Source organism: Dicentrarchus labrax, unplaced genomic scaffold, assembly GCF_905237075.1.
Source record: "Dicentrarchus labrax unplaced genomic scaffold, dlabrax2021, whole genome shotgun sequence".
NCBI lineage: Eukaryota > Metazoa > Chordata > Actinopteri > Moronidae > Dicentrarchus > Dicentrarchus labrax.
The window spans coordinates 5198009-5210992 of NW_026136717.1; the positions used below are offsets into that span (position 1 = coordinate 5198009).

The 12984-nt window shown below is 39.5% G+C and overlaps 1 protein-coding gene across 2 annotated transcripts; it reads right to left on the reverse strand.

The window, feature by feature from the left end:
- Positions 1–3612: 3612 nt before the first annotated feature.
- On the reverse strand, positions 3613–12960 carry LOC127379201 (uncharacterized). Of its 2 annotated transcripts, XM_051428523.1 has the most exons (10): positions 12723–12960; positions 11022–11167; positions 9371–9494; positions 9098–9197; positions 8178–8389; positions 7733–7866; positions 6581–6710; positions 6291–6384; positions 6127–6202; positions 3613–6000 (listed from the first exon to the last, which is right to left on the reverse strand). In XM_051428523.1, exons 1-10 carry the CDS (start codon positions 12787–12789, stop codon positions 5911–5913), a joined length of 1173 nt encoding a protein of 390 aa, XP_051284483.1. In that variant the 5' UTR covers positions 12790–12960; the 3' UTR covers positions 3613–5910. The 2 variants fall into 2 exon arrangements, with proteins under 2 accessions (XP_051284483.1, XP_051284484.1); XM_051428524.1 differs by lacking the exon at positions 11022–11167.
- Between the last annotated feature and the right edge of the window lie 24 nt (positions 12961–12984).

A 12984-nucleotide genomic window follows, 5' to 3' on the forward strand; every position in this document is an offset into this window, starting at 1 on the left:
ATCTGTTCAGCAGCTGTTTCCATTTGTCTACATTTTATTTGTATTTATTATTGTTTAGTTAACGTTTGCTCTGCTTGTTACAGTCACACACCTTTATATATTAGAGTTGTAAGCGTTGTTGTTTGTTGTGTTACAGTTCAGTATGTTCTAGTGTGTTTATAGTGTTACACTTTACATCCATGTTAAAGTGCACATCATTAATGTTAATACATTCCCATATGTTATATTATTCTGCAGTTTACTGCTTCTTTGCATTCTGCTCATCAGCATTTCACTGTAATGACAATAAGATTCAATCTAATCTAATTTGCATATCAGAAGAAACTGCACTGTATATCATTCATGTACAGTACAGTGAAAGTAATGCATCTCTTAGGTTGTTCATTTTTATTATTAAATTTTATTCCTGGAATCATTTCTTTTATTATTCGACTGTAACACCCAACAGTGTCACTTACTCCTCTTCCCTCTTCAGATGCGCTGTTGAAATATCTAAATCCACCTCCTGCAAATCCTGAGCCATCTACAGTCATCACTGCTTCAACAGCATCACGTGATCCTCCTTCATTTTATCACAAGCTGACAGTTTTTATTTTGTAGGTAGTTAAATGTTGTACTTTGTGTAGGCTATTTATATTACATTTCTAGTATTATTTATGTCTAATTTATTCTTTTCTTGTTAACTGTTTTGATTGAGCAACTTGTTGTTGTTTGGCTTCTTCCTCTTCCTCTCCTCTGTCCTGCTCAGTGTGTCAGATGTTCAGTTATTCCTCTGCCTCCTTTAATGATAATGGTTCTTGTATTAAGTGTAGTTTATTTACTGCGCTGGAGGCGAGGCTTAGTGAGTTAGAGGAACGGCACCGCACCACGGAGATATCTTTAGCCGCTATAGTTAGCCAGCCCCCGGTAGCCGGTGCGGTCCGACCGAAGGTAGCTTCTGTTAGCCGTCCCCCGGTAGTTCCTCCGGTAGTTCCCCCGGTAGTTCCTCCGGTAGTTCCCCCGGTAGTTTCTCCGGTAGTTCCCGAGCAGCCGGGAAGACAGGGAGGCTGGGTGACTGAGCGAAGGAAGACTAAAACACCGAAGCCCACAGGTCACCACCAACCCATTCATGTTCCTAATACATTGTCCCCACTCAGCGATACACCCGCTGAGGAACCAACTCTGGTTATTGGCAGCTCCATAGTCAGAAACATGGAGTTAGTGAAGCCAGCGGCCATAGTTAAATGTATCCCTGGGGCCAGAGCGGGCGACATTGAATCAAATTTAAAACTGCTGGCTAAAGATAAACGTAAATACAGTAAGATTGTTATCCACGTCGGCGGTAACGACACCCGTTTACGCCAATCGGAGGTCACTAAGATTAATGTGGAGTCGGTGTGTAACTATGCTAAGACAATGTCGGACACCGTAGTTTTCTCTGGACCCCTCCCCAATGTGACCAGTGATGACATGTATAGCCGCATGTCGTCATTCCACCGCTGGCTGTCGAGGTGGTGTCCAGCAAACAATGTGGGCTTCATTGATAACTGGAAGCCTTTTTGGGGAAAACCTGGTCTGATTAGGAGAGACGGCATCCATCCCACTTTGGATGGAGCGGCTCTCTTATCTAGAAATATGGCGAAGTTTATCTCTAAAACCTGACAGTCCAGAGTTGGGACCAGGAAGCAGAGCTGCTGTCTTACACACTTCTCTGCTCTTTCCTTAGAACAGTCACCCACCCAAAACCCCATAGAGACTGTGTCTGTCCCCCGACCACCTAAATTATTTAAAGAAATAAAAACGAGTTCAACATAAAAATCTAATAAAAATTAAAACTAACTCCTCAGTAGCACAAAATAAGAGAATGAAATGTGGGCTGTTAAATATCAGGTCTCTGTCCTCTAAAGCTGTTTTAGTGAATGAATTAATATCAGATTATGATATTGATTTACTTTGTCTTACTGAGACCTGGTTGTCCCACGAGGAGTATGTTAGCCTAAATGAATCCACCCCCCAGTCATATTAATACTCACATTCCTCGAGGCACAGGCCGAGGAGGTGGAGTGGCAGCCATATATGATTCGAGTGTTTTAATGGACCCTAAACCTAAACTAAATTATAATTCATTTGAAAGCCTTGTTCTTAGTCTTTCTCACCCAAACTGGAAAACACTGCAGCCAGTTCTATTTGTTATAGTGTACCGCGCTCCTGGACCGTACTCTGATTTTATATCTGAATTCTCAGAGTTTTTATCAAGTTTAGTCCTTAAATCAGATAAAGTAATTATTGTAGGTGATTTTAATATTCATGTGGATGTTAACAATGACAGCCTTAGTAACACATTTATATCATTAATAGACTCAATTGGCTTCTGTCAGAGTGTAAATAAACCAACTCATTGTTTTAATCACACTCTTGACCTTCTATCATATGGCATTGATATTGAACATTTAATAGTCTTCCCACATAATCCTTTCCTATCTGACCATTATTTAATAACTTTTGAATTCATACTATTAGATTATAAGCCATTAGGCAAAACTTCCTTCCTCTCTCTTTCTGCACTCATTCATGTTCCATTAATGCATGTTATAACTTCACTTCTTCCCCGGAGTTCTTGTGCTTTCTCGTCTCGCAGGTTCTTATCGATCCTGGTGGAGCCTCCTGCCATGGTCCTGCTAGATTGCCATTACCAATACTGTTGTTACTGTGCACCTGTCTGTCTGTCTGTCTGTCTCTCTCTTTCTCTCTCACCCCAACTGGTCGAGGCAGACGACCACCCACCTAGAGCCGGAGGATCTGTCCTAGGTTTCTGCCTTTTAACAGGTAGTTTTTCCTTGCCCTTGTCGCCAAGTGCTTGCTCATGGTGGTACTGTTGGGTCTCTGTAAATAATGTTAAAGAGTTCGGTCTAGACCTGCTCTATTTGAAAAGTGTCCTGAGATAACTTCTGTTATGAATTGGCGCTATACAAATAAAATTGAATTGAATTGAATTTACTGCATTGCAAGGGGGCGCCACCTAAAATCTTGCCTAGGGCGCCAAATTGGTTAGGGCCGGGCCTGAAAGAAATTCAGAGTGGAACTCCCTAAGATTCCCCTAGCACATCGCTCAATGCCTCACGGAGCTTCAGGAGAAACAGCAGCCAGGCTCATGCCTTGAAGAGACATCCATACCATGTTACCAAACCTGGCAGCGGAAGATGCTCAGATTACTCCACCAGTCTCAACAGAAAGCTGCATCTGTTTCGGAATAGCAAAGTGATACCAGAGGCACCATAGTTATCAAGAAGCCAGCCAGATCCAGAGAGAACGAAGATAAATGGGGGGGAAAAAATACAGAATCTGTTCAAGTAAATTCTTCAGCATTAAAGGAAAAGAGAATACTGATTCAGTGAAGATTGATATTCCAGATTGATTTTGAAACATGTTGAAATAAGTTTAAGAATAGAGAAATTTAGTTTAAAATGATGTTAGAGAAACAATTTATTAGAAAATCGAATAAATAAAAAACTTTCATTCCAACAAAGGGAAAGATGTAGTGTAGTTGATAACATCGCAGTGTTACATAATAGAGAGAGGGATACAGACAGGAGAGAGTACGGAGATGACAAATGTGAACATAGACTTAAAGAGTTAAAATCAAGAACTGCTTCTTTATTGGACAGTAAAACACACACTAAAGCAGCGAATTAACCTTTTTACATCAACATTTTTGTATGGATTAAACAAATAAGATATAACATGTAAATTACAGGGATTTAGAGGTGCCAAAAGCACATTTTGGACATAGCAAGACTAGCTGTTTCTAGTCTTTATGCTAAGCTAAACTAACTGGCTACTGGTTCCAGCCACATATTTGCCATGTACACTGCAATAAAAAAGCCTTGTTTTTTGTCTAAAAAGAATAACCTCAAGCATGTTTCGCATTAGAAAAGTAATCTGGTATTAAGAAAATATCTCTTACTCTGTCTTAATAAGATATTACAGCTAATATTGAGTTAGATTGAACCAGTAAGCAGTTGCAACAACAGTTTACATAATATCCCAGCAGAGGAACAAGATTATTTTCTTTATTTCAAGACCACTTGCACAACTTCTCAGTTTAAGAGAACGTAGTCCTGTTCCACTGTGCTAAATGAAGCAGCTGTTTAGTTTGTTTATCAAAAATTGATAAATGATAAATATAAGAAGCTTCTGGTTACTTAAACCAAGACATATTTGTATTATGCTGTTTGAATAAATTGTTTGCACAGCTTTCTTAAAATGTTGTACTTTTTCTAGTTTTAGGGCCCGTTACAGTCTTTCAGTGGCTAGATTTATATGCTAGCTTTAAGAATTCTAGCCAAACCCACTGGTAGATTTTTTTGCTCAATACAACAGATGTTGATGATATTTACGAATATTTGGCTTGTTCCTAGAAGGGCTGTTTCGGCAAAAGCTTGATAGAGTGGTATCAAGCTTTTGATTAAAGTCTTTGCAAGAAAGTGAATGAGCACCTTTTCCGATAATGTCACTCTGTTGAGGTCGGCAGCTCTGAATGCCAGATACCTCAGGTTTAAAAACTGTTGTTTTTGAAATGTGACATTAAAACTGAAACTTTACTTTCTGTGCAGACGTGGCGACTCGAAATGTTTATTTAAATGCATTAAGTAGTATATAAAGCACCCCAGAATTAGCCAGTCTGGGCCTGTCATTAAAATATTCAATTCTCTATTTCAAACTGTACAGCAACAACATTGATACATCAGTGTTTTACATGAACACATCATTCATTTCACATTCAGTCCTCAACAGGAAAAAGGAGATCATGGGAACTTAAGTTTGAGATTTTTAGAAATCTAAGCCTAGAACTCATCCTGGGACTCCTTCGTTGTACATTCAGTATAATTATATTCCTTTGTTATCCAAAGTGCAAATCTAATATCCTTCAGGTGCTTTTCAGCTCTCACAACTTCCCTAAGACCAGAAGTTAAATAAATCCTTGCTGAATTTGGCTCTGAGCTGTTTGCTCTCCCAGCAGACAATGGAGTACTGTAAATCAAAATCTTTCATTAAGTCCAAATTGTGGTAGTTATAATCTATTATCTTAACATTCAGCCTATACCCTCGTATCCTCATCTGGTTGCCAACTAAACCATTTTTTAAACCAAGTTCATTTGACAGGGACAATGCCCACTTACCAACAGGTAAACAGATGTAAACCTAGAACGCTAATCTAGTGTCCCTGCCCAAATGTTAACAAAACAAAGACAAAATATAAAAAATATAAAAAAACATCTCAGCAGTGACATCATCAGGGGGCTACAGGTGACAGATCCTCGGTTATTCTTTAGGGTAGATCGTTCAGTTCAACAGAGGCTGCTGCCCCAAAGCCGAGGATGATGCATCCAATGTAATGTTATAAAACAGTAGACATTCCTCACGTCCTCATACAATCTGAGAGCAGCAAGTGTTGTAACAATGCAAGGTAAATGCTAAAACAATGAGTTGTTACAATAGTCTGCAAACCGCTTTAGTTCATATATAATCTGCTATAGCAGCTATACAGCTTGCCGCTCTGTACTACTGAGCTACCAAATGGCGGCTCATTTCCACTGATGCTCTGCTGCTCGGGTTACAACAATTGCATGTATCCAGAGGTTTTCAGTGGCAAAAATGGTGATGCTGGTGTGTGTAAAAATACAATGGTGATAAGGAAATGGAAGGTGTCTAGAATATTGATATGAATGTGAGTTTAGCTTTATGTGGTAACTCACTAAACTGTCTGCATAACAGCACATAGACCTTGTGAAACTCAATTTCCGGTCAGTCTGTGCCAAGCACCCTCCCAAGATTCTCCTGGCTAAACAGTAAGTGAGTCTCCCATTTTCTTTTTTTTGTGCCAGTAATCGGGAGACTTTCAGCTGTTGCCACTGCAGAGGTGTGTCCGGATTAAGGTTTGTTGATTTCAGGATCTAACACCAGAGTTATCTTACAGCTGTGTTCTTCCTCTGCTGGGATGTACAAGTTGCAAACAGTGCTCTGTGGGGGAAAAAAAAGGACAAGGACAAAATGATAGCATGTGAGTACATAGTGTGGCATTTTGAAAAGTAGCGGTGTAGCTGCAGACTCTAACGCTAACGCCCCTATCAACAAACACACAGTCACCTTATTGTTGTTGTCAGAAATATCGCTGAGGAGATCCCGTGGTTCTGGTACTTTGGGGAAGATGTTGTTCTTATTCCTGTACAGAGAGAGTAAAATATCAGAGGCAAATGAGAAGACATGTGAAATGAATAGGAGCCAAGCAAGGAGATAAAGACTTGACATACTTCATGCAGCAAACCAGCATCAGGGCTGCCAGGCCACTCAACAGCAATGGGATGATAAGGACAGCATACAACGCTTCAGGAGCTTTGTCTCTACCTGCACGCCAAACCAGCAGCAACATTAGATCAGCTGAGAGCGACTAATACAGCTAGTGTTTTACACCTAAAAATGGCAACAAAACAAAAACTACATATATTGGCTTTATACTGCTGGGCGTTTCATTTTCTAAAAAAAAAACACTTCAACAAGCGAAACAAGAGAAGACAGAGAGACAGAAAGATTATGACCATACCAAAACAAGTCCTGTTGGTCCATGGTGTCTCTCCTCTCTCATAGAACATCTGTGCTTTAAGAGAGATACAGTACCGACAAGAAGGATCTATGTCCAGTTCATATGAATTTACGCCAGAAAAGGGTTTGAGCTGTGAGAAAATGAAGGGATAATTGTAATAGTGATACAGTAATGAATATGACAATATGACTCAATTCTGTGGAAGCAAACTATAGCTGTTATTATGAATTAGACCACTACTGTTACCACAATGTCGAAATTTAAACGGCACTAATTTAAAACACTGCTCTGGGAACAGTGAAGGTCAGTATTAAACTGAGATTGAGATATTTCAGTGGATAAGTAGAAACCTTTACCATAAGTATTGTATATTTTATATTTTATTGTCTATCTTTTTAGCATTAGTAAATGTCTTATCTGTTGTGAAATTGAATGTTTACTTTTAGTATTAGGAAATGTCTTATCTATTGTGCCTGTGCACTTTATCTGTTTCACCGTGGGAGAGTGAGAAACGTCCTCTCGATTCTTTTGTATGTCTGGTGCATGTGAAGCAATTGACATTAAAGCTGACTTTGAATTGACTTTGAACTTTGACTATGTGGTGGCGCTACAGGAAAAGTCAGGGGATCACCGACATCACTATCTCAATCCATCCAATAGTTGTTTAGATGTTTAGATTGTTTAGATCAATTCTCATTCCCAGGGCATTAAATACCAGCGTTACTCCGTTACATACATTCATGTAACATACTTATCTAAACCTAAACCGTGATCTTTTCCTAAACCTAACCAAGTCATTTTTCGTTGCCTGCAGCTAACTGAACTGCAACCGTTTCACAACATCAGACCTGTCATGACTCATACAGATGCTATTTTGACATTCAAGTGTCCAATGTTTCATCGACTCCAAAACGCACAAATTCATATAGATGGTTTGACAAGTAAAATATTTCAAAGCCAGAACTTCAGTAGAGGGCTGTTAGGTTAGTTAGGTATTCAGTTGCTTGTAAGATGCAAATGAGCACAGCTATTATTTGCATCCATTGAATTCCTATAAGATAAACAGACTAAACTAGACACAGCTTCCATGTAAAGACGTTAGAGACAAACTACAGACAACAAAACAAAATATTGTACCATTGTGTCTCTTACCACTTCTTTATTGCACTTGGTGACATTAAGTAGAATCTTCCAGTCAGAGGGATGAAAGATGTCAGGAGTAGACCAGTTAATACTTAATTTATTCCCATAATAAATTAATCCCCAGTCAGGTGCAGGAAGGTTCACTGTACAGAGAAAGACACACAGAGAGATAGTAACTCCAATCCAGACATACACAGTCCAAAAATACTGAAACAGTCTCTTAAAAATCCCTGAAAGAACTTGTTTTTGCTTTCCTAAAATAGCGACATTGTGTGTTCTCCAAGTTCTACGTTTTGGATTGTGTCATACCCCACATTACACAAGTGCATACACACAGACAGACACACTAACTGCTAAAAAGATTTCCGAGGAAGGACAGGCAGCAACTTCTCTTATAATTGTGAGACTGAATGGGGAAGAGCAACGTATTTCAACATAATGTTTCCACCATTACCCTTGCTTGCTTTAATCTGGAAGGTGTTCCTGGCAGGCTTGTTGTCCACCGTTGCATTAAATACGATGTGGATACCCTGATTCACATTGCTCTGCAGATCACAACCAGTCCTGACCCCGTTACTGGGGGTATACGATGAGCACTCCAGGTATAGTATAGTGGTATGGTTCAAGTCACTGTAAGCCTTTCCAGTGAAATTCTCTTCTGTTAAACTTGGGAAGATGGAGAAAAAGGTAATTTACTTTCATGCCGCACGCTATTCCTGAAATCCTACAAGTAGAGGTAAATTAATGGAACAAACATTTACGAACAACAAACTCAGATAAGGCCAAGTTAAAGGAATAGTTTGACATTTGGGGAAATTCACTTATTCTCTGTCTTGCTGAGAGTCTGATGAGAATATCAACACCAATCATATGCCTGTCTGTTAACACACACACTATATCCTGTGTTGGCAGCCTCATGTTGAGGACAAGACTGCTCTTTCTTTAAACTAGAGGGACTTCAAAACTAATGTGTTTTTAGTTATGGTTGGCTGGCAGTAACAGCTTGCTCTTAAATTAATGTGACATTACCAAACATGGCTTGGGCTTAGAAGAACTCACATAGTCAACAAACACTGCCTAAACTCAAACTGACACCCACCAGAAGCCTGGACGGATAAAAAGCTGAGCCATGAGGAATCTGGCCTTAATTGAACCCTAGTTCATTGCCCATTAGGTTTCAGTCTGACTCTTATGTGATGAAATCAACCACTAGGTATCAGGAAATATTGCAATACAGTCTACGGACATATACTGTGTAAGGGTGATTTTCAGTTTACTAATTACTCTGTTTGAATCTACTCCACTGCTTCCTTACGCCCTTTCAATGTGTGAGCACAAAAAGGGACCAAAAACAAAAACAAACCCCACACTTACAAGTAGAAAAAAGTGAGATTCGATGCATGACTGACTGGGATCCAGGAGCAGTAACTTTGTGTGGAGGAGTAAATGTAGCACTGCAGATCTCTCACCAGTTCTGGGAGAAACACAGACATATATGCACACATCTCAATGAACAAACAAATACACAGTGCAGCCCATATATGGCTCAGGAACTCGAGCAACATTTATTTGTCTATTCAAAAAGCATTCAAACTTTGAGAACAAAATAAAGTCTTATCAAGGGTAGTGGTGAGAAAAATGAGTAACCTGGGTAAGTGATGTTGATGTCAAACGGTTCACTCTCGTTCTTATTACAGACAGTTTTAACAGTCAAGAACAGATCTCCCCCGTCCATCGCCTCATAAAACCTCCAGAAGGGGTCTGACAGTTGCTGAATCCACCAAGAACAGAAAGATGGACAAAAAGCACCAAACCATCATCATCATCATCATCATCATCATCATCATCATCATCATTAACACTGAGGCAACTCACTGTTACACGGCTACAGTCAGAAACGCAGTTGTAGAGTTGTTTCAGAAAAAACACACACTGGCCATTTATCAGTGTAAGCAGGAATATACTACCATATGCAGTGTTATGGATCCTCTATGTGTTCTTCATAGATTTTGGGCTTAAATGTTACAATGTTACTTATGGCAGACAGTTAAAAAATGATCAGATGCAAAATGATATATTATCTAATACACACTTGTGCAAAGGAGACTAGATAGAAAGAAGGTGCATTCAGGCACATTGGTCATACAGGTAATTCACGCAGGTCATATATGATAAAATCTATACATTTAAAAGCCCTTTGTGTAGAATTGAAATATTAGCAAAAGGTATAACACAACTAAGTACATTTACACAAGACCCAGACTTCGGAAAGCTTTTGAGGAACTCACACTTTCATTTGTTGCTGCTTCCTACTTTTACTCCCCTATGATTCCGCCAAAAGCTGCCATTTGATTTCTTTTATATCTATAGTTACTAGTCTTTGCAAAATAAGACTGTATATATAAAACACATGATTAAATCTGAAATATGATACTGTCTCACAGACTGAGTTACCCAACAGTTTATGAAGTAGTTCAAATTTGAGCCATCCTGATCAGCTACCACAAGTTCTGCTTAAACATTTATGAAACATTCAATTTAATGCTGATACCTCTATACAACCTACATAAACAAACCCTCATTCTTTTTAAAGCACTTTTATTGCCTATTATAGTGACAGCTGACAGACAGGAAGGGGGGGGCAGAGAGAGAGGGGATGACACGCAGCAAAGGGCCGCAGGTCAGACTCGAGCCCTGGGCCGCTGCAGCAAGGACTCAGCCTCGGTACACTAACCGGGCGCCCTAACAAACCCTAATTTTCTTATGCATGGTTGGATTCAGACGTCTTTCTGTCTTTCTTCAGCTGTCTCTATCATAAAGGCAATATAAGCCCAAAAAATACCTTGAAAAAAAAAAAACGGATAAAAAAAAACTGATAAAAACTAAACATTTTTAAACAGTACAGACCAAACTTACTCTGGAAACTAACTGAAACTAAACTGAATTAAGAATGAAAATATAAACTAATGAAAAATACAAAACTATGATGTGATGTGCAGATGTGCAGAACGTAGAGATGACATAAACTTCAGTAAGTTGAAAATGGCTCTGCTTAACGCAGGGATTTTTTGTTACAGAGCAGCTGTGTTTTCAGTAAATATTTAAACTGCTAAAATTCTTCAGTATCCTGCACTCTAGGGTACTATTATAACTGGTGGGATACTCTGATGCAGGTGTTACAGGAATCCCCAAATCAGATTTAAAGGGTATCATAAAGTTGGATTGATCAAACCTTTAAAGAAAAGCATTTATAGTTATTAAATAGAATTACTGAATACACAAATATATGCATACTCACATCCAAAGTTTGGCTATATGGCTTCTTGGTTTTTTTTGTCACCTCATATACGCAGTTCTCGTGACCCTGATGTGGTAACCAGGACAACTGTAGGACAAAATCATGAATCCACACTACGGACACATTTTGTGGTTTTAGGATTTGGTCTTAAGTAGAGAAAGAGAAAAAACAGAAATGTGATGACAGTTTTATTTTTTGTACCTTTAATTAGTATGACACACTGGCAACCTAAATGTTATAGTCTTAATTAGTGTTGACTAGGGCAGCACAATTAATCAAAATATTACTGAAATGGCAATATGGTGCAATATCCAAATCGCAGAAGCTGCAATTGTTTGATGAAGGTAAAGTGTGACAAACAGCATTAGAATGAAGTACAGGGTTGCTGCTGGCCTACGAGTCTTGTTCTTAAGATATAATACTTTCATGCTAGTTTGACACGTATGCAAAGGTTCAGGCAAATAACATATGGTGATATATGGCATTTCCCACAATGCAGGAGAAGACTACACAAAGTACTCATTAAGTACTGAAGGTAGGACACCCAAACCATTGCACATGCCACAATGATGTTGTTAGTTTTATTCAGTGTATGAAATGAAATGTAACTAGTCTTGTGCTTCTTTGACTCTTGTTTACAGAGCAGTGGGATTATGTGTACCTCCGGAAGAACAGCTCTGCTGTGAGGAAATTTCCCGGACTCAAAACTTTATGTAGCTATCCAAACCAACAGCTGACAACCTGCCCTGTTTGGAGCCAGTCTCTAGGAGAGAAGAAATATCTTTCCCTGCGTGGCTTCGAGAAAATAGTTATGTTCAAACCTGAAGTCACAGACCATGTTTATGTGGTGGGCAATGACCCCCCCGCTACAGCTTCCTGTGTTTTTTTTCTCTATCTAAAACATTTCCACGTCAGCTCTGTTTTGGAACACATAAATTCGCTCAGTAAACTGAACCTATTGATTTTGTTTGTTTTATATATATATATATACATTATATATGTAGTATTTTGTTGAGCTTGTTGTCCTGTTTATTTATGCTCATTCTGTGTATGTACACTGAGAGCAACTTAGAAACCGGAGTCAAATTCCTTGTATGTGTACACATTCCTGGCCAATAAAAGGGATTCTGATTCCCACTCCCCCTGGCCCCAGTATTTCTCACCTGTGTCTCATTCTCCAAACACTGTCCGTATTGATACCAACTCACTTTCCTCTGCCTGAGTGTCAATGTTGTTCCTGAACACTGAACCAGAACCAGAACCAGAACCTGTTGATAGCTGCCTGTCTGTCTGGAACTCTTCCAGTTATTCTGGGTTCTCGGCACTTCTGTTTGGGTGTGCTGTACTTTTCTTTGAACCTCATGTGTCATCTGAAATTTTCCTCAGCAGTTCCTGGATGTCTGCATTTGGGTCACCTTCCTCGCGGCCAGCTGTACACAGCCTGTGAGCATATCTGAAGGTGGTTTATATGGTTCTTTAGTGTCACAGCACAGCTTTGTACCCTCTCGCTAGGTCTTTCTGTGACGCCTGTCCTCCTGCCTCACACTGACCAGACGTGACGTCAATAAATTACCGGGAATAAGCGTCACGTTCGTACTTGGAAGTCTGTGCAAGAACGGGATAATTCGTCCAGGAGCTAAGGTTAGGTTATGTTACGACACAAACGGTGGGAGAATGTAACACTTATGTGTCTTATCTTACCTGTTTTGGCCGCTAACAAGAGGCAACCTAAAACGTAAAAGTCCAAACGTTGAAAAATTCCTGTCATCCTTTTCCTCAAAATGTATTTATCCACAACCGTCGGTGTGAGGGATTCCCCGTTCCCGTTCCCGAAGACGAACGTCTGCTGAGGTGTCCGGTTTCTACAAAAAGGAAGAAAGTAGCTGGTCCGTGTTTGAATTCGACTTTCGTTTCCAGCTTATTATGAGGCGGAGGAGGACAGGAACAGTTGGAGGCTGGAAGT

Coding starts and splice junctions, on each gene's coding strand:
- LOC127379201 (XM_051428523.1), bottom strand. CDS start 12,789: ATGACAGGAATTTTTCAACGTTTGGACTTTTACGTTTTAGGTTGCCTC. Junction 6,711..7,732: donor CCAAGTGCAATAAAGAAGTG/GTAAGAGACACA, acceptor ATTTTCTCACAG/CTCAAACCCTTTTCTGGCGT. Junction 6,001..6,126: donor TTTCTGACAACAACAATAAG/GTGACTGTGTGT, acceptor TTTCCCCCACAG/AGCACTGTTTGCAACTTGTA.